The sequence below is a fragment of the Lithobates pipiens genome, unplaced genomic scaffold, assembly GCF_037356315.1.
Source record: "Lithobates pipiens isolate NorthernLeopardFrog02 unplaced genomic scaffold, aLitPip1_a1.2 Scaffold_19, whole genome shotgun sequence".
Lineage (NCBI taxonomy): Eukaryota > Metazoa > Chordata > Amphibia > Anura > Ranidae > Lithobates > Lithobates pipiens.
Window position 1 is genome coordinate 536,506,401 of NW_027507764.1, and position 21,533 is coordinate 536,527,933.

The following is a 21,533-nucleotide window of genomic DNA, read 5'->3' on the forward strand; positions in this document are numbered from 1 at the left end:
ACATAACCCCCTACGTAGTTTAAGGTTAAACAAATTCTCTTCTAATTTTAGTGAATAGCCGTGTGTCTTTTTAAATTCCATTTTGCGGAAAAATTTTATCCCTATTGTAGGGTCACCAGTACCTTATTTGTACATTGAAATCATATCCCCTCTCAAGTGTCTCTTCTCCAGAGAGAATAAGTTCAGTGGCCGTAATCTTTCCTCATAACTAATATCCTCCAGACCCTTTATTGGCCTTGTTGCCCTTCTCTGGACAATCTCCAGTTCCAACACATCCTTCCTGAGGACTGGTGCCCAGAACTGGACAGCATACTCCAGGTGCGGCCTAGGTGTTGGCCTTGGAACTTCCACAAAAACCTACATGCTTTTTTTTTCAACAATACAAAGTTCTCCATCTCTCACTTTATCACTCTGAGCTCCACACCGCCCTCTTTTTTACACTTGCAACTTGGAAGGAGATGTAGACCCCTAGAGGGAAAAGCTAGAAGGTATCCACAACCAAACATCGGCACCAAAAGGGGTCCCACACATCAGTGTGTTTCTGGCCGAGACCGGCAGCAGGTGGTCAAGATATACGATGTATCTTGATGTGAGCAGTAAAGAAGATTGCTGATAAAAGTTTTTTTGTGTCTTACTTTCAGCTTTGCCTTGCTTACAAGGGTAACCTCCGAAATCAAATTGTTCTGAATTTTCAATATCAAGACATTAACTCCCCTGGAACAGTTTCCACCATAAATGATCAATTTACCTACAACGTGGCTCAGAGTTACAGGTATGTTTTTATTTATTTATTGGCATGTGGAGCAGTGACTCCAGCTTGTGTACTGTGATTAAAGCAATAGTACAACAGTCGTACTGTGAGAACTCAGTGGGTACAGAGTGTAGGCTTATCCTGTCCTTTGACGGTGCTTGCTTGGTAAGTGGAGTAGCTCATATCAGTAACTAATTCATGTTAGAAAATTATATATGAATTTCATAACGACTTCCTAGGCACTATCTTCACTGCAAAATATTAAAAACAAGTTTCACTTATAGTATGGTTTGTATGGTACATTTTAAATTTACAGATTGAAAGTAGTTCTAAACTCTAATAGGATGACATTTAATTTTCTGAAGAAGTGCACATCATAAATAGTTTACATTTTTTTCATCTTCCTGTCTATTTTTAATCTCTCTAGCATCAGCTGCACATCATTGTTCTGGACCAGTTTTTTTAGATTAACAGTGTGTGTTGGCACAGCTGCTTGTAGTCTCCTGCAGGGATGCCTGAGACAAGGTGACAGTGCAGGAGCACACTTGGGAGACAGTTGTCACCCCATAACAAAAATAGGCTGCTTGTAAATGCAGGTGCTGGCAGGTGTCAGGCTAATCCGCTACGTTTTGGGAACACTATACTATTGTGGACGCTAGTATAGTTCTGATCTGATCAAAGATATTGATCCGTTCAGACACTATATTAGTAATGTAAGTATATAGTGTATGTATTACTGACTATCAAAGGGTTAAAATTTGTTAGTGAATATGTGGCAGGAAATCTGATGCTATCTGTGATTGACGCTAACTGGAGTTACTCGTGACACTAATACAGTGATCAGAAAAAAAGACACAATCCAGCCACTGCCTTACTAACACCAGCCACTGCCCTACTGACACAGTCCACTACTCTACTGACACAGTCCACTGCTCTACTGACACAGTCCAGCCACTGTCCTACAGACACAGTCCAATCACTTCCCTACTGACACCAGCCACTGCCCTGCTGACACAGTCCACTGCCTTACTGACACAGTCCACTGCCTTATTGTCACCAGCTACTGACACAGTCCAGCCACTGCCCAACTGACACAGTCCACTGCTCTACTGACATCAGCCACTGCCCTACAGACACAGTCCACTGCCTTACAACCATCAGCTACTGATACAGTCCAGCCACTGCCCTACTGACACAGTCCACTGCTCTACTGACGTCAGCCACTGCCCTACAGACACAGTCCACTGCCTTACAACCATCAGCTACTGATACAGTCCAGCCACTGCCCTACTGACACAGTTCACTGCTCTACTGACATCAGCCACTGCCCTACAGACACAGTCCACTGCCTTACAACCATCAGCTACTGATACAGTCCAGCCACTGCCCTACTGACACAGTCCATTGCCTTAGTGTCACCAGCTACTGACATAGTCCAGCCACTGCCCTACTGACACAGTCCAGCCACTGCCCTATTGACACAGTCCACTGCCCTACTGACAAAGTCCAGCCACTGTCCTACTGACACAGTCCAGCCACTGCCCTACTGACTCAGTCCACTGCCTTACTGTCAACATATATTGACACAGCCCGGCCACCGCCCTACTGACACAGTCCACTGCCTTACTGTCACCAGATACTGACACAGTCCAGCCACTGCCCTACTGATACCAGCCATTGCCCTACTGATACCAGCTACTGACACAGTCCACTGCATTACTATCCCCAGCTACTGACACAGTCCAGCCACTGCCCTACTGATGCGGAGCACTGCCCTATTGACACCAGCCACTAGGTGACTCCGTCTACTTGCTTGCATTAATGTCACCATGGGCTGGGGGGGGGGAGGGGGTGCGGAACTGAGTCTTTTTCCCCCGGGTGAAGGAATGTCTAGCTTCGCCACTGGCTGGAAAGATCGGGTTCAGGTAAGTAAAAAGGTGGTTTTAGGGAGCAGCAGCAGCACAGAAGGTTTTTCACCTTAATGCATAGAATGTATTAAGGTGAAAAAAGCTGAGACTTTACAATATATCTATATCTACATACATATATACATATATATATATACATATACATATACATATATACATATATATATATACATATATACTGTATATTATACACTAAATTGTCAAAATTATTGTGACACGCACGTGATACAATACACACACGTGAACTTTAATGGCATCCCAGTCTTGGTCCGTAGGGTTCAATATTGAGTTGGCCCACCCTTTGCAGCTATAACAGCTTCAACTCTTCTAGAAAGGCTGTCCACAAGGTTTAGGAGTGTGTCTATGGGAATGTTTGACCATTCCTCCAGAAGTGCATTTGTGAGGTCAGGCACTGATGCTGGCTCACAGTCTCATCTCTAAGCCATCCCAGAGGTGTTCTATCATGTTGAGGTCAGGACTCTGTTCAGGCCAGTCAAGTTCCTTCACCTCAAACTTACTCAGCCTTGTCTTTATGGACCTTGCTTTGTGCACATCACAACATCAGTGCCTGGGTCAGCCAACTCAATATTGAACCCTACGGAATGCCATTAAAAATAATGTGCGTGTATAGGCAGGCATCCCAATACATTTGTCAATATAGTGTATGTATAATTTATTTGGGTTATTTTGTGTTTTCTTGTAGTGTATACCTTATGCAGATTGTGCATTCAACCATTACTTTGAAATTGTAAGCTGGACATCTTTCAGTAAACAGAATTTCTAAAATAAACAAACAAATAAATAAATCTAATATTTGTGGTATTTTTACACATATCAGTTACAGAATTTAACAAAACTATAAGATTGAAGTATACTGGTACAACATTTTTTATAATCCATGGGATAAGCAGGTTGGACACATAAAAACACGCAGATACATTCTTTCCTTTGAATGATCTGACTTTGTTCCTTTGGAAATGTGATGAAAATGCCCTCTTTTTTTCAGCTGGACATACACGTGCATCAACTTGTTGGAACTTATAGAATCAAAGTACTCTGGAAAAAACTTCAACCTGCTTAATATCCACTTAATGACAAACCAAGATTTTTATGTTGATGTCTTGTACATTGGAGAAGAGGTGACAGCAAATGACGTCTCTGGTAAAATCCTTTCCTATTTCTGTGTAGTTTAGGTGATTTCATAAACATAAATTTCAAAGCAAAGTTCTATTGTTTCTGACAAAAAAAATGTAATAAACAAATCAACAATTAGTGTACAGTGGTGTGAAAAAGTGTTTGCCCCCTTCCTCATTTCCTGTTCTTTTGCATGTTTGTCACACTTAAGTGTTTCGGAACATCAAACCAATTTAAACAATAGTCAAGGACAACACAAGTAAACACAAAATGCAATTTGTAAATGAAGGTGTTTATTATTAAAGGTGAAAAAAAATCCAAACCATCATGGCCCTGTGTGAAAAAGTGATTGCCCCCTAAACCTAATAACTGGTTGGGCCACCCTTAGCAGCAACAACTGCTTTTACAGCGTCCTGGAGGAATTTTGGCCCACTCATCTTTGCAGAATTGTCCTAATTCAGTTACATACGAGGGTTTTCGAGCATGAACGGCCTTTTTAAGGTCATACCACAACATCTCAATAGGATTCAGGTCAGGACTTTGGCTAGGCCACTCCAAAGTCTTCATTTAGTTTTTCTTCAGCCATTCGGTGGTGGACTTGCTGGTGTGTTTAGGATCATTGTCCTGCTGCAGAACCCAAGTTCGTTTCAGCTTGAGTACACAAACAGATGGTCGGACATTCTCCTTCAGGATCTCTTGGTAGACAGCAGAATTAATAGTTCCTTTTATCACGGCAAGTCTTCCAGGTCCTGAAGCAGCAAAACAGCCCCAGACCATCACACTACCACCACCATATTTTACTGTTGGTATAATGTTCTTTTTATGAAATGCAGTGTTCCTTCTACGCCAGATATACTTGGACACACACCTTCCAAAGAGTTCCACTTTTGTCTCATCGGTCCACAGAATGTTGTCCCAAAAGTCTTGGGGATCATCAAGATGTGTTGTGGAGAAATTGAGACGAGCTTTGATGTTCTTTTTGCTCAGCAGTGGTTTTCTCCTTGGAACTCTGCCATGCAGGCCATTTTTGCCCAGTCTTTTCCTGATGGTGGAGGCATGAACGCTGACCTTAACTGAGGCAAGTGAGGCCTGCAGTTCCTTGGACGTTGTTGTGGGGTCTTTTGTGACCTCTTGGATGAGTCGTCGCTGTGCTCTTGGGGTGATTTTGGGCGGCCGGCCACTCCTGGGAAGGTTCACCACTGTTCCATGTCTTCGCCATTTGTGGATAATGGCTCTCACTGTGGTTCGCTGGATTCCCAAAGCTTTGGAAATGGCTTTTTTAACCCTTTCCAGACTGATAGATCTCAATTACTTTCTTTCTCAATTGTTCCTGAATTTCTTTGGGTCTCGGCATGATGTGTAGCTTTTAAGGATCTTCTGGTGGACCTTACTGTGTCAAGCAGCTCCTATTTAAGTGATGCCTTGATTGTGAACAGGTGTGGCAATAATCAGGCCTGGGTGTGGCTAGAGAAATTGAACTCAGGTGTGGACAACCACAGTTATAGTATGTTTTAACAAGGGGGGCAATCACTTTTTCGCACAGGGCCATGATGGTTTGGATTTTTTTTCACCTTTAATAATAAACACCTTCATTTACAAATTGCATTTTGTGTTTACTTGTGTTGTCCTTGACTATTGTTTAAATTGGTTTGATGTTCCGAAACACTTAAGTGTGACAAACATGCAAAGGAACAGGAAATGAGGAAGGGGGCAAACACTTTTTCACACCACTGTATACAAATCAACATACTTTATTTATTCTAACTTCCTTGGAGTATATATCAGAGCAACGCCACCAAAAATTGATTTCTCTTTGGGTGGTGGACAGAAGGGTTAACTAGGGATGCACCGAATGGGTTTTTTGGTGCCGAAACCAATAGTGAAAATAAATCTTCCTTGATCCTGAAAACCGAAACCGAAGCAGCACCGATACCGAAATTGACTATTTAAAAAAAATATTTTTATACAGGAGATGGTCAGAGACTGGGGACATGCTACAGGAGATGGTCAGAGACTGGGGACATGCTACAGGAGATGGTCAGAGACTGCAGGCATGCTACAGGAGATGGTCAGAGACTGTAGGCATGCTACAGGAGATGGCCAGAGACTGCAGGCATGGTACAGGAGATGGTCAGAGACTGCAGGCATGGTACAGGAACTGGTCAGAGACTGCAGGCATGGTACAGTAGCTGGTCAGAGACTGCAGGCATGGTACAGGAGCTGATCAGAGACTGCAGGCATGGTACAGGAGCTGATCAGAGACTGCAGGCATGGTACAGGAGATGGCCAGAGACTGCAGGCATGCTACAGGAGATGGCCAGAGACTGCAGGCATACTACAGGAGATGGTCAGAGACTGCAGGCATACTACAGGAGATGGTCAGAGACTGCAGACATGGTACAGGAGCTGATCAGAGACTGCGGGCATGGTACAGGAGCTGATCAGAGACTGCAGGCATGGTACAGGAGCTGATCAGAGACTGCAGGCATGGTACAGGAGCTGGTCAAAGAATGCAGGCATGGTACAGGAGCTGGTCAGAGACTGCAGACATGCTACAGGAGATCAATGCAGCCTCACTGTGCCCAGTAGCCTACCAGTGCCCATCATGTAGCCTGCCTGTGCCTCACCAGTGCATATAAACATACACATATAAAAACGCACACACACACATATATAAACATACACACATATAAACATGCGCACATAAAACACACATATAACACATACATGCGCACACACACATATAAACATACACACTTAACATACATACACATACATATAAACATGCACACATATAACACACACACACACATATAAACATGCACACATAGAACACACACACACAGGCATACAAATATGGCAGCTGCAGCTCTGTACATTAATCTCCATGCTGGGTACTGCACTCTAGGGGGAGGCAGAGAGCACAGCACACGCTGCTAGACTAGGGTTGCCACCTTTTCTTCAAGCCAAACCCGAACACTTTAGCGCCACACAGCAATTTTTTTTATTTATTTTTTACGGGGGAACACTATGGACTGTGGTATAAAATGAAACTCTGATGTAAGGGTTTCTGCTTACCAAAGCCCCCATTTACATCAGAATTCCCAGATTTCCCCATTCCCCATTAAATCAGGTTTCCCTAAGCTCCCCCTTACATCTGAGTCCCCCTTACCTTAGTATACAGGCATACCCCACTTTTAAGTACACAATGGGGTTTATTTACTAAAGCTTGAAAGTGCAAAATCAGACTCACTTCTGCATAGAAACCAATGAGCTTCTAACCCCAGCTTCTTCAATTACACTTTGGTAATAAAACCTGGAAGCTCATTGGTTTCTATGCAGAAGTGAGTCTGATTTTGCACTTTCAAGCTTTAGTAAATAAACCCCATTGTGTACTTAAAAGTGGGAAGTGGGGTATACCTGTACTCACTTGCTCAGGGGAACAGAACAGAGAAGGGAGGGTGGGGGCCTATACACTGGGTGGTTGTGGTACTTGGTTAATGGGGAGTATAGGCGTGTGCAACCCAGGCAACAAGGGGACTCTGCACCACACTGGGTGAATAGGATGTGCCCAGACACACCTAAATTGGATGGGGGGGGGGGGGGTTGCAGTCCCATATGAATAATGTTCCCGGGCTTCAGACAGTCTGAAACCTGGACATATTATTCAAAACACAGACTGTCCAGGTGAATACCGGACAGGTGGGAACCCTACTGTTATCACACTAAGAGCAGGAAAAAAAACAGACATGCTGCATTTTCCAAACACCAGGTTGGACATTGGGAACCACAGCACACTAAAATGCAACCATGTAAATATGACCCTAAGGGGTTGAATTACTAAAGGCAAATAGACTGTGCACTTTGCACCGGAGCTCCAGTCTCGTAAGTGAAAAGTAAAAGTCAGCAGCTGCAAAAACTATAGCTGCTGACTGTTAATAAAGAGCCACTCGCCTGTCCCACGATCTAGCGGTGTGCTCACCCCAGCTCTTTTCTCCCTGCGTCCCCTCTCGTCAGCACCTTTGCTATGGGCACCCGGCCTTGACAGCTTGCCGCTTCACAGCTGGGTGCCCACTGTTCATGTGTAAGCGGTGCTGCACATTCTGGCTGGTCTCACAGTCTTCTGGGACCTGTCATGTGTCCCAGAAGACTTCAAGTGGAGTTTCACTCATTGGTAAGTTTATTAAAAGTCAGCAGTTGCAGTTAAAGTGGAAGTTCCACTTTTGGGTGTAACTCCACTTTCAGGAGGGAGGGGGGGGGGGGAGAACTTCCACTTCCCATCGCCTAGGTGGTTGGAACAGAAGTGGGGATGGGTACCTGTCAAAATCGAGTACCCTCTCCCCCCTCCTACCCAAAAGCTCCATTTCACAAAAAGGAGTCGGGGAGACCTTAAAGTAGAATTTGGGTGGAGCTCCACTTTAAATTGGCTGTAGTATGTATGTGAATACATGTGAGGTAGGGTGTTTAAGCAAATGGTTTCGATTTTCTTGGGCGGAAGGAAAGAAAATCACTTGAATCCCCCATCATCACAGTCAGCGTTGATGGGGTAATGCCTCCCGCAGCACTATTGTGTTCTGTCAGTGGGGTGGCAGGGGGGCCTTACTGGCCAGCAGAATGATTACTGCTAGCGGTTAATGTAAAAAATCTGACAGGCTGGTTGTACCCAAGTCTATCAATGAATCTACTTTGGTACAATCAGCCTGCCCATAAATGGATTGAATATCGATCCATGTACAGCCAGCTTTAGATTGTAACTTTAGAAGTTCCTTGAGAACAGGGACTGTTGTGAATGTACAATATAAAGAACATACAGTATCCGTATAATATGGACTCTTGACACAAATGTCTGCTGGGATACAAATACACAGTTATTATTGCTCTTGGCCCTTGATAGCCCTGAAGTCACAATTACAAAGCAGTAAGTTCCAGTCCTGAGCCATATGGTTCTGTTTCTGAATGGACTGTTCATATACTGGCCAGCATGCCTGAATATTTCTGGAAACAAAACAACAGTATTTGCTGAATTCAATTGCCTGTGCTATTTGGTTTTCAGTGCATAAACCTCCTGATTATTGCAAGAACGCTTCTAAATATTTTGCATGTCCTAAAACAATGAATGTCTGCCTACCCTACCTGAACTACCTACCCTAGTCCATCAACTGATCATCTCAACTCAGAGTTTTCTGTCTTACCAAAATGATTAAAAAGAGCAGCATGTGAATAGGGTACCTTTTATCAGCCACAAGCATTTTGATCAGGGGAGGAACAGAAGGAGTTAATCCTTATCTGGCAGCAGTAATCCTTATACTGTGCTCCAGACCTCCTTCACTTCTCTATCAATCCCCCGGAGCAAGAAATTCCTGGAAGCCACAGCAAGCCCGAAAATGATGAAATAGTCCCGGCGGAATAATCATTGTGCTGCGGTTCACTGCAATTACATCCCCCGGCGGATTGATATAGATAAGGGGACCGGGACTTTGGTTTAATTGTCGGGAGTTTTACTGCACTGCTGCCAGTTAAGGATTAGTTAGTTATGTTCCTTTCTCTGCCCCCAGCTGCTGTCCGATTAGCACTAGTTCTTCTGCTCCTTCCCCGATCCCCAGCGCTGCCACTGTCCAATCTAAGTGAATCATCTGTCCGGGTTCCAGGCAAACTGAAAACCGGACACATGGTTCAAAATTATTCAAAACCCGTACTGTCCGGGTGAATCCCGGACAGGTGGCAACCCTATGCTAGACACCTCTCCTTTTCTTTCACTTTCACAGTAAACAGCGTGCCCAGCTCCTGCACAGCTGATTTACACATCGGCTGAGGAGACATATGCAGCCACCGCTGTGGTAAGGGGGAATTTACAGCAAGACCCCACAGGCTGACTGCAGCATGGGTGAGGAGGGAGGGGAGGAGGAGAACTAAAGACAGAATGACACCCCCGTGATGGGCGGCACCGGGGGCAGAGCCAAGCCCAGCAGGCCCATTTTCGGCACCAGTAGGGGTGAAAATTCTCTTTCGGCTTTTTGCCGAAAGGGCCATTTTCGGCCGATATGTTTCGATGGCCGAAATTTTGGTGCATCCCTAGTTAAGACTCACCACTGGGTCTTTCCTGCTGTCCTGGAAAATGTGGGCATTATTCACGACCGCAATTTTCGCAGCAAAGGTCAGACGGAACAAATCCATCGGACAAATCGATCGTGTGTGGGCTCCATCGGACCTTTGTTGTCCAAAAATCTGATGGACTTTAGAAATAGAACATGTTTCAACTCCGCCGGACCCAGTTTCTATCCAGAAATCCATTCGTGTGTATGCTAGTCTGACGGACAAAAACCGACGCAAGGGCAGCTATTGTCTACTGGCTATGAACTTCCTTATTCTAGTCCAGTCGTACGTCATCACGTTAGAATCCGGCGGACTTTGGTGTGATTGTGTGTGGCCAAGTCCGTTCATTTGGAAAGTCTGTCGGAACTCCGCCAAAAGTCAGTCGGGAAGACCGTCGGACCTAGTCCGTTGAAAAGTCCGGTCAACTGTGAAACTTGTTATCACCAAACTCTATATTTATGTATATTCCTAGAATATGTAAGAGGGAATGGTGTTGGCCTGAATCATGCTGTGGCAAATGACAGCAAGTATCTCAACCTTGTATCCAAAGTTACAGTCTATTACAGCATTGGTGAGGCAGAGGAAGATCTTCTTACTGAGCTCTGGGACAGTAGAAAAGACCTAATGGGCATTTTAAGACTATCCAGCCCTATTAAAAACATACAGAACTGTTATGGTTACAGCAGTTCTTAGATTTAACTGAAAGTCCCCGCTTGCAGCAACACACCAACAGCCAGCATCAACCTATTAGCACACTGATTTGTCGTTTTGACATTGGACTTCGGCCCACAGATGTCTTTTACATTTTCGAAATAAAATCATTTGTTGTGACCCTCTACTACCGTTTGTTGAGTCATGTTGTTACCACCCCACTTTTCCATGAAGGTATACTGCTTTTACTTTCTGGCTGTTATCCCTTGTGTCTGGGAAACATGGGCTGCTAGTGTTTTTCTTCCATCTTGAGATCTTGCTATGCTCCATCTTCACTCTGGATGATCTCCGGCATCACCAATCAATTTGCAGTGTGTACATTTTATCAGCTATAGAATCCTCCATTGTGCTATCCAAGGGTAATCCCTGAAGAAGGCCATACTGGTGGAAATGCGCTGGGACCGCTTGGTAAAATGCATAATAGAATATCTATTTGGATTCACTGTATTGTATTACTTTGTACATGTTTAACCGCTTCAGCCCTGGAAGGATTTACCCACTTCCTGACTAGGCCATTTTTTGCGATACGGCACTGCGTCGCTTTAACTGACAATTGCACAGTCACGCGACGCTGTACCCAAATAGCTGATGTCCCTTTTTCGAACAAATAGAGCTTTTTTTGGTGGTATTCGATCACCTCTGGGGTTTTTATTTTTTGCGCTATAAACAAAAAAAAAGTGACAATTTTGAAAAAAATAAAAAACGTTTAACTTTCTGCTATAAAATATTTCCAAAAAAAATCAAAAAAAAAATGTATTCATTAGTTTAGGCGATATGTATTCTGCAACATATTTTTGGTAAAAATAATCGCAATAAGCGTATATTGATTGGTTTGCGCAAAGGTTATCGCGTCTACAAAATAGGGGATAGATTTATGGCATTTTTATTATTTTATTTTTTACTAGTAATGGAGGCGATCAGTGATTTTTAGCGGGACTGCGACATTGCGGCGGACAGATCGGACACCTAACTGACATTTTTAACACTTTTTTCGGGAACCAGTGACATTGTTACAGTAATCAGTGCTAAAAATATGCACTGTTATTGTACTAATGACACTGGCAGGGAAGGGGCTAACATCAGGGGCGATCAAAGGGCTAAACATGTTCCCTGCAGGTGTTTTCTAACTGTATATGGGACGGTGTGATGAGGAAACACACATATCCATCTTCCTGCTTAGCAGATAGACAGGATCTGTATGATTTCCCCTGTCAGAACGGAGATCTGCCTTGTTTACACAGGCAGATCCCTGTTCTGCCACTGCGGGGAATCATCGCGGGTGGCCGGCGGACATCAAGTCTGCCGTCCCGCTGATTGGCTCCCCACCCGCTGGTCAACGGGAGTGCCCACAAAAGCGAGTTCCCCAGTTACAGCGATTTGTGGGATCGCGACGCCTTCCGTAGTTTAATGACTGTGGCTGGTCGGCAAGTGGTTAGTGTTATTTGTATTTTTGATGTTCAGTGATGCCTTCTACTCTGATATAGGTGACATTTTAGCTTTTTCAATAAATTTTTGTTTTATTTAAAATATCTGGGTGTCACAAAGCCTCGGTGTTCCTCACCATTTCCCCTTCCCTTTGTGGACTTTCCCTTACCCCTTCCCTTTGTTGTACACGTTTTATCAAATCTGAACATAAAAGAATACATTAACTTTAACTGTATAAGGTTAAACATTTTGACAAAGAGAATATAATTAATATAGAGATAGGAGTACATAAAATTGCCACACATAACTACACTGTATAAAACCCAGTTAAGTCATAGGTGGCTAGCGTTCCTTTCAAAGGGGACTCAATGTATTCTGGATATTACTGAGGGGACTGGTGATCAGGGCCGTCTTTAATATTGATTGGACCCTGGGCAAAAAAAATTCTTAGGGCCCCCCTCCCCCCATGCAATTTCGCTCTCCACCTTCTCTGAGACATACAATAAATAACAGCTAGACTTAAAATCAGTTTACCGTATCAGATCAGGCAGCGATTGCGATTGGTTGCCAGAGGTACAGCATATCATTACTGCTTACTGACTGGTTGCTAGAGGTTACAGCACTGCTTAAGGCTCACTAATTAGTTGCTAGAGGTTACAGCACAGTTCTGCTTGTTAATTGGCTGCTAGAGATTGCTGTACAGTAATACTGCTCACTGGTTGCTATAGGTTACAGCACATCTTCTCCTCACTGCAGGGGGGCATGATATACCTATGAATGCTGCCTTTATTTACATATCAATGCAGTTTTCCTCAGCTATTTACATATGCATGTCACTGCTATTTACATATGAATGCCAGTATTTACATGTAAACACAGGTCTGCAGGTGAGTCATCTGTACACAACAATAGGGCAGAGCTGGGTAGCAGTAGTAGCAGCACTTCACACTGAGATATCGGGACACAGCACAGGATTAAAACTTCAAGGAACAAGGGCATGTAAACTGGGATAGCTGGCAAGTATGAGGCAGCTGCTTTGAGTCCCACAGCAATGACAGGGCCCAGGGCATCTGCCCCTTTTGCCCTGCCTTAAAGACGGCCCTGCTGGTGATAAGTAAACTGCTCTTGACAAATTTTTTGTGTTTTAGTAGGGGTCCCTTTTGAGTGTTTTAGTATAAGTCCCTATCAAGGGAGTGTCCCACCTCTCTGTTTTTATTTTTATTTATTTATTTTATATTATAACAATTGCAACAGGAGTGGCTGCACACTGTAAAAATGGACAATTGCACCCAAAACCTATGTTTCTCAAGACAGGTTTCTTTAAACGTACTCTTATACCATAACTATGCTGTTTATCTATTTTTCTCCTGTGTTTGACTCAGTTTACAGGCGAAGAAGACCGGCCTTATCTGAAAGTGGAATTGTGATTAGTAACATTGATGTGACCAGCACGTTTAGTACATCTGTAACCCAGCATACCATCACCATAACACCATACAACTGCGGGTACAATTTTCCGCTTTTTGCTGTAAGATTTACTGAGGTATGTTTGAGAAAGAGCTCTTGTTCATAAGAAAAAGAAACAAAAATATATATTTATCTTTTGAGATAGGTTTGATCCATAAATAATGCCATGTGGCCACCCAGCACCTCATATTACTATGTTTTTATGTCAGTCCGACTGGTGCCAAAGTGCCATTGTAGGGTCTAAGGCAGATTCTGTGTGGGCTGCAGTAAATTATGGTGTCTCATTTAAACGTTGTTTTGGGTGGGCAAACCACAAGAGGATCACAAGAGACTGTATTCTATACCTCAGTCCTCAGGTGCCCTCAACAGATAACAGTAATGCCCCATACACACGGTCGGACATTCCGAACCACAAAATCCGTCAGATTTTTTCTGACGGATTTTGGCCGAAACTAGTCTTACATACACACGGTTGCACAAAGTTTTCGGAAAATCCGATCGTTCGAAATGAGGTGACGTTCATAACGTACGTCGGGACTACGTAGAGGCCAGTAGTCAATAGCTTTCGTCTCCAATTTTTTTCTGAGCATGCGTGGCACTTTGTGTGTCAGAATTCTTTATACACGATCGGAAAAAGTCAGATCGGATTTTGTTGTCGGAAAATTTTAAATCCAGCTCTGAAACTTTTTCAGTCAGAAATTCCAACAGAAAAAGTCCAATAGAGCCCACACACGATCAGATTTTCCGATAACATAATCCGATCGGACTTTTTCTGTCGGAATTTCCGACCGTGTGTATGGGGCATAATGGCTTGGTATTTATGATCTGTTGGTAGTACTTAAAAATGGAGGTTGGGAATCACTGCTGTTCGGGCCATCAACAAATTAAGATAGGACTGGACAGAGTGAAACTTCAGAAAGAGTAAGGAAGATACAAAACCACTGTGAAGGTATTATTATTTTTTTGTCTCCAGAACGAAACTCCATGCTTTCTGGAGCTTTTAGGTAAGTCAGATGGTTGCTCTAGTGGGGCAGCTCTATATTTCCTTTAGGGGCCCCAACGGGGTCCTTGGGAGAGTCAGCTTGTATAAAATGAAAAGGATGGTTGCACCAAGCCTAAGGGATCAGTCCAGATATACATTTGTATTTGTCACAATAAAAAATTCCCATTTAAAAGTGCTTTGATTATTGTGTAAGAGGAATCTGTAGGGCTGTTTATCCTGATGTTTAAGTGGTTCTAAAGCCTAAAGTTTTTTTGTTTTACCTTATTGAATTCTATGCATTAAGGTAAAAACTCCTTCTGTGTCACAGAATCCACCCCAGCCCTCCTTTTTACAAACCTAAGCCCATTGATAGTAGTGGAAACCATTGGCTCCTGCTGCTGTCAATCAAATTCTGTGATGAGGAAGCAGGTAGCGGGACCGTTCTACACTGTCTATGTCAATAGATGCAGACTAGGTGGCTCAAGAGTGAGCCCACATGAGTGCCCCCATAGAAAGTGGCTTCCTATGGGGGCACTCACCGCTGGTGGGGGACCTCAGAAGAGAAGAATCAGGGCTGCTCTGCTCTCCTAAACACGGTTTAGGAGATATTTGCCGAAAGACAGGCAGCGGCGATATGCCGCGCGTGGCGGCTCCTGTGCGCATGCACGGGAGTGACGTCATAGCGGCTTCGCCGAATGACAGCGGCGGAGCAGCGAGACCCACCAAGAAGATGGATGCGCCGGACCACAGGGGACAGCGGTGACTTCACTGGCTCCTGTGTCAGGTAAGTGACACATAATGGGCTACTATGCGATGCATAGTAGTCCATTATGCTTTGCCTTTGCAGGGAATGAAAGAGGAAGTAAACTCATCAGGGTTTACTTCCTCTTTAATGACACTTAGTACAGGAAACTCACATTTGTGAAGTCAAAAATAGGCATGACCAGGTTCCAGCATGGGGGAATATTTGGTGTCATCAGTACGTCAATCCAATCCTGCGAGGAGAGAGGCCTTGCTCGGTAACACCGCTGATGGTAACAAGCCGGCTGCAGTGGAGAACACTTAAAACAAGGGAAAACGACACGTTTCATGCTGCAGATGACACGGCAGCTGCGCTCCTTTTTCAAAAACTACTGTATGGGACTAAAGAGCTGCAATATAAAGTGTACAGGGGAGGGAGGGGGGAGTGGCCAGCATAATGAGTTCACAGTGATTAGCGGCACACCAGGCAATGGCTCAATGACCGGATCAACACCATGAAGTGACAAATTGCACCGGACAGGGGACAAGGGATTGCATGACATTTGTTAACCCTTTTAAAAAGAGATAAGTTAAAAAGCAGAATTAAAAAAAAAAATGCTTTTTTAAATCTGCTTTTTAACTTATCTATTTTTAAAAGGGTTAACAAATGTCATGTAATCCTTTGTCCCCTGTCCGGTACTAACACAATATTGAACCGGACTAAGACTGGGATGTTATTAAAGTTCATGTGTGTGGCCAGGTGTCCCAATACTTTTGACAAGATAGCATATATATATATATATATATATATATATATATATATATATATATATATATATATTCATCCATTCATGTATTTACTTTATTTTATTTACTACGGGTACTTATATAGCGTCAATTTATGCAGTGCTTTACATACATATGTTGTACATTCACATCAGTCCCTGCCCTCAAGGAGCTTACAATCTAAAGTCCCTAACTCACATTCATACATACACATACTAGGGGCAATTTAGACAGGATCCAAATAGCCTACAAGCATGTCTTTAGAGTCATATGGATATATGTTTAGTATCAAAAGATGGTATGTCAATAAAAGTAAAAAAAAAAAAAAAAAACAGAATAACAATTCATCTCTGTTCTTCAATCTCACATAATAATAGGGCATTCAGAACAGCCCTGATTCAGCCATCTATCAAGCATCGAGCTGGACTGAAGGGACATCAATAAGAATCAACAGAACTCAAACAGCTTCTCCACCTATTGGAGGAACATTCAGCATACTGGGCTATGGGAAGGAGGTTACAGGTAGGTACTGTCACTTTTGCTCATGTTCATTATTCTAGATAAAATAATGAATTGGGCTTTTCTGAAACTCCAGTATTATAAATGTTTGTTCCTCCTCCTGAACTCCAGGCAAACTACTAAATGCACCAATGAAATACTGTACATCTAAGTTGTCTGTTTTACCTGCCATTCTGTCCATTCAGTCCTAATATTTACACAGCTCTCTCACCTGAGCTTTCACTTCTGCAGTTAAGTAATACTCATAGGTGTGTGTAGCCTATTGCGTTAGTGTTGCACCCCAAAGCTCAAACACACATGCCTTTCTCTGAATCCTCAGCTGCACGGGGCAGTGAGAGAATGGACAGTGCTCTGTGCTGAACGGCTTCCTGTTCATTCACAAACTAAAGCATAGTAAATACAATTTACTATGCTTCAGTTATGAATTAACACAGGGAGCGAGCGTGTTCACTGTGTTCATTTAGAAAAGGAAGGGGCCGGTAAACTACATATTTTCTATCACCTTTCCCCGCTGTCCATCCTGAAACATCCCCTGCAGCAGCCAGGGGAGAGGAGAGGTGGGAAGTCAGTAGCACCACAGAGAAGGGGAGGAAACATGGGGGAAAGCCTAGGCAGTAGAGGGAATCTGCACCACACGCAGTGATTAGGGTGTACCCAGGCACACATGACACACCCCCTGCGCATGCCTATGGTAATACTAATAGGTTATGTCCCTACCCCAGACTTTGACTAGATCACACAGCTCTCTGTTACTTTGGTCTCTCCTCCTATCAGCACTGCAGCACAACTGATTGTCTCCTCGCTCTGTTCACATCTAGGCGTTGCTATTTTTACAGGCGTTTTTCTGGCATTTTTTTTTCTGATGTTTTTGCAGTGTTTTTGTACAAGCATTTTGAGTTGACAAGTGACCAATGAAAAGCAGTAAAAGCTTGTATTCTGCCAAAAAAGAAGCTCATGTACTTTTTTGAGCGATGAGCATTTTGCTTAAAGTGTTACTAAAGTCAATTTTAAAAATAAATTCAAATAACAAACATGTTATACTTACCTGCTCTGTGCAGTGGTATTCCACAGAGTTCCCGCGATCCTCCTCTTCTGCAGTCCCCGGCGGCGATCTTGGCTCCTGCTCTTGTTCTTGGGACTAACATAGCCAGCCGCTGGCTATGGGGAGAGTGTAGTATGCGCACTCCCGACCTGTGTGTCTATGGAGCCGGGCCCCATAGACTTACAAAGCAGGACTAAGGCCTTCCTCTTCACTGCATCTAATTGACAGCAGCAAGAGCCAATGGCTCCTGCTTAAATGCTGTGTAAAGAGGAAAAGAGGGGAGAACAGATGCAGCTGTGCACAGCACTGATCTCTTCTCCCTTCTCTTACTATTCACACAAGGGAAGGGGGGCACAGAGAAACTGAAAACGTTTTTTACCTTAATGCAAACAATGCATTAAAGTAAAAAATATTTTTACCTTTAGAAACACTTAACTTCTTCACAACTTTATCCCTGACCTGTCTGGTGTGTTCCTTGGCCATCATGATGGTGTTTGTTCACGAAGATTCGCTAACAAACCTCAGAGGGCTTTACAGAACAGCTGTATTTATACTGAGATTAAATTACACACAGGTGGACGCTATTTACTAATAAGGTGACTTCTGAAGGCAATTGGTTCCACTAGATTTTAGTTGGGGGCATCAGAGTAAAGGGGGCGGAATGCAAATGCACACCGCACTGTTCAGATATTTATTTGTAAAAAAAATTTAAAAGCATTTATCATTTTCCTTCCACTTCACAATTATGTGCCACTTTGTGTTGGTCTATCACATAAAATCCCAATAAAATACATTTACATTTTTGGTTGTAGCATGACAAAATGTAAAAAAAAAAAAAAATGAAGGGGTATTATTTTTTCAAGGCACTGTGCTTGAGTTTAAAAAAAATTTATGAAACAAAAACAAAAACATTTTATGATGTATCATTTAATACAGAGCTGCGCGTGTCTTATATATCTGCCTGGAGTTCAACATTAACCGCTTAAGGACTGCCTCCTGCACATATATGTCGGCAGAATGGCACGGCTGGGCACAATCATGTACCTGTACGTGGCTCTTTAAGTGCCCAGCCATGGGTCACGAGCGTGCCGTCGCCGGCGCGCTCGTGACCCGGTCCTGAGCTCCGTGACTGTGGCCACGGGGCCCGAGGACCCGATCGCCACTGGTGTCCCGCGATCGGGTCACAGAGCTGAAGAACAAGGAGAGGTCTTGCGCAAACCAATCAATAATCGCTAATTGCGTTTTTTTTCACCAAAAATATGTAGAAGAATGCGTATCGGCCTAAACTGAGGGAAAAAAATGTTTTTTTTATATATTTTTGGGGGATATTTATTATAGCAAAAAGTAAAAACCACAGAGGTCATCAAATACCACCAAAAGAAAGCTCTATTTGTGGGAAAAAAAGGACGCCAATTTTGTTTGGGAGCCACGTCGCATGACCGCGCAATTGTTAGTTCAAGCGACACAGTGCCGAATCGCAAAAAGGGGCCTGGTCCTTTGGCTGCAAATTGGTCCGGGGCTTAAGTGGTTAAAGTGGTTGTAAACCCATGGGGGGAAAAAAAGCAACCTGCAAGGCAAAGGCATAATGAGCACGTATGCATAGCATACTAGCTCATTATGAATAACTTACCTGAGAACAAAGCCCCCGAAGCGGTCCTCCGTCTTCATGTCTGCCGCTGCCATGGATCCCAGACTGACTTCCGGGTCTTGCTGCTCCGGCGCTGTGATTCGCCGGAGCAGCGATGACATCAGTCCCGCGCATGCGCACGGGAGCCGACACTCGCGGCATATCGCCGCGATCTGCGGCCTGCCCAGTGCGCCTGCGTGCCGCTGTCTACGGCGCTTGCGCTGTAGACAGCGGTGGCTGTCTTTTTGTAAATATCTCCTAAACCGTATAGGTTTAGGAGATATTTCTTGGGCCTACAGGTAAGCCTTAATCTAGGCTTACCTGTAGGTCACAGTGGTTTGTAAGGGTTTACAACCACTTTAAGTAAATTTGAACTGTTATGTTGCATCCCACAACATGCTTTCATCAACTGAATCATAGGCTTCCATATTCTGTTCCTGGACATGGAGAGGCCTCCAATGACTTGTGATCCTAGTAGGCTTTTACAAGAACAGCATTCCTATACACCCATGTTAAGTTCTGCCAGAGCAGATACTACTTATTATATTAAACAAGTAAAACATAAATGTATGTCCCAGCACATATACAAGCTAGCTAGCAAGAAAAAAACAAAACAAAAAAACAAACAAATTAAAAACGAATTACACTGTCTAACAATTTGCGTTAGAAAAAGGGGTTTGCAAATATATGTGGACCTTGGGCCTTGTATACCTACAGTATCTCAGAAAAGTGAGTGTACCCCTTACATTTTTGTAAATATTTTATTATATATTTTCATGTGACAACACTGAAGAAATTACTCTTTGCTCCAATGTAAAGTAGTGAGTGTACAGCTTGTATAGCAGTGTAAATTTGCTGTTCCCGCAAAATAACACAACGCACAGTCATTCATGTCTAAACCGCTGGCTTTAGATGTGAGAACACCCCTAAGTGAAAATGCCCAAATTGGGCCCAAAGTGTCAATATTTTGTGTGGCCACCATTATTTTCCAACACTGCCTTAACCCTCTTGGGCATGGAGTTAACCAGAGCTTCACAGGTTGCCACTGGAGTCCTCTTCCACTCCTCCTCCATGACAACATCACAGAGCTGGTGGGTGTTAGAGACATTGCGCTCCTCCCCCTTCTGGTTGAGGATGCCCCACAGATGCTCAATAGGGTTTAGGTCTGGAGCCATGTTGACCAGTCCATCACCTTTACCCAGTCTCCGAAGGGAGGGGATCATGCTCTGCTTCAGTATGTCATGGTACATGTTGGCATTCATGGTTCCCTCAATGAACTGTAGCTCCCCAGTGCCGGCAGCACTCATATAGCCCCAGACCATGACCCTCCTGCCACCATGGTTGACTGTAGGCAAGATACACTTGCCTTTGTACTCCTCACCTGGTTGCCGCCACACACTCTTAACACCATCTGAACCAAATAAGTTTATCTTGGTCTCATCAGACCACAGGACATGGTTTCAGTAATCCATGTCCTTAGTCTGCTTGTCTTCAGCAAACTGTTTGCGGGCTTTCTTGTGCATCATCTTTAGAAGAGGCTTCCTTCTGGGATGACAGCCATGCGTATGGTCTGAGCACTGACAGGCTGACCCCCCACACCTTCAACCTCTGCAGCAATGCTGGCAGATCTCATACATCTGTTTCCCAAAGGCATCCTCTGGATATGACACTGAGCATGTGCACTCAACTTCTTTGGTCGACCATGGCGAGGCCTGTTCTGAGTGGAACCTGTCCTGTTAAACCGCTGTATGGTCTTGGCCACCATGCCACCGGGGAGGGAAAATGGCTAATATGGACATTTTCACTTAGGGATGTACTCACTTTTGTTGCCAGCGGTTTAGACATTAAGTCTCGGTTCACACAGGGGCAACACGACTTTCAACATGACTTTTGGACGCGACTTGGGCGCGACTTGGACACGACTTGGACGTGACTTGGACGTGACTTGGACGTGACTTGGACACGACTTACAACACTACTTTAAGTCGCCCCAGGCCAGGCGACTTGCCGTGGCCAATCAGAGAATGAGCTCTCAGGAAGGAACTCCTTTTGAGAGCTGATAATTCTCTGAGAGTCGCCTCCGTATAGACGGAGATCCGACTTGGAGGCGACCTCCATTGAAATCAATGGGTACCAGTTGCCTAGAAGTCGGATTGAAGTAGTACAGGAACCTTTTCTGAAGTCGGAGCGACTTCAGTAGTGTGTATTAAGACAGCTCTCATTCACTTACATTGATTTCTACATGTTGTGCGACCTGAGGTGACTTGGGGCGACTTGAAGTCGGATCTGAGTCGCCCCTGTGTAAACCGGCTCTAATGGCTGTGTGT

At 43.9% G+C, this 21,533-nt stretch overlaps 1 protein-coding gene across 1 annotated transcript in view; it reads left to right on the plus strand.

Annotated features, from left to right (window-relative positions):
* Positions 1-21,533, plus strand: part of PKHD1L1 (PKHD1 like 1) — a 309,471-nt gene that overhangs the window by 100,520 nt on the left and 187,418 nt on the right. Inside the window, exons 22-25 of the mRNA XM_077493225.1 lie at positions 642-772; positions 3,686-3,840; positions 13,425-13,585; positions 16,396-16,540. Of these exons, the coding sequence (XP_077349351.1) occupies positions 642-772; positions 3,686-3,840; positions 13,425-13,585; positions 16,396-16,540 (592 nt within the window). The remainder of the gene's footprint in view (positions 1-641; positions 773-3,685; positions 3,841-13,424; positions 13,586-16,395; positions 16,541-21,533) is intronic.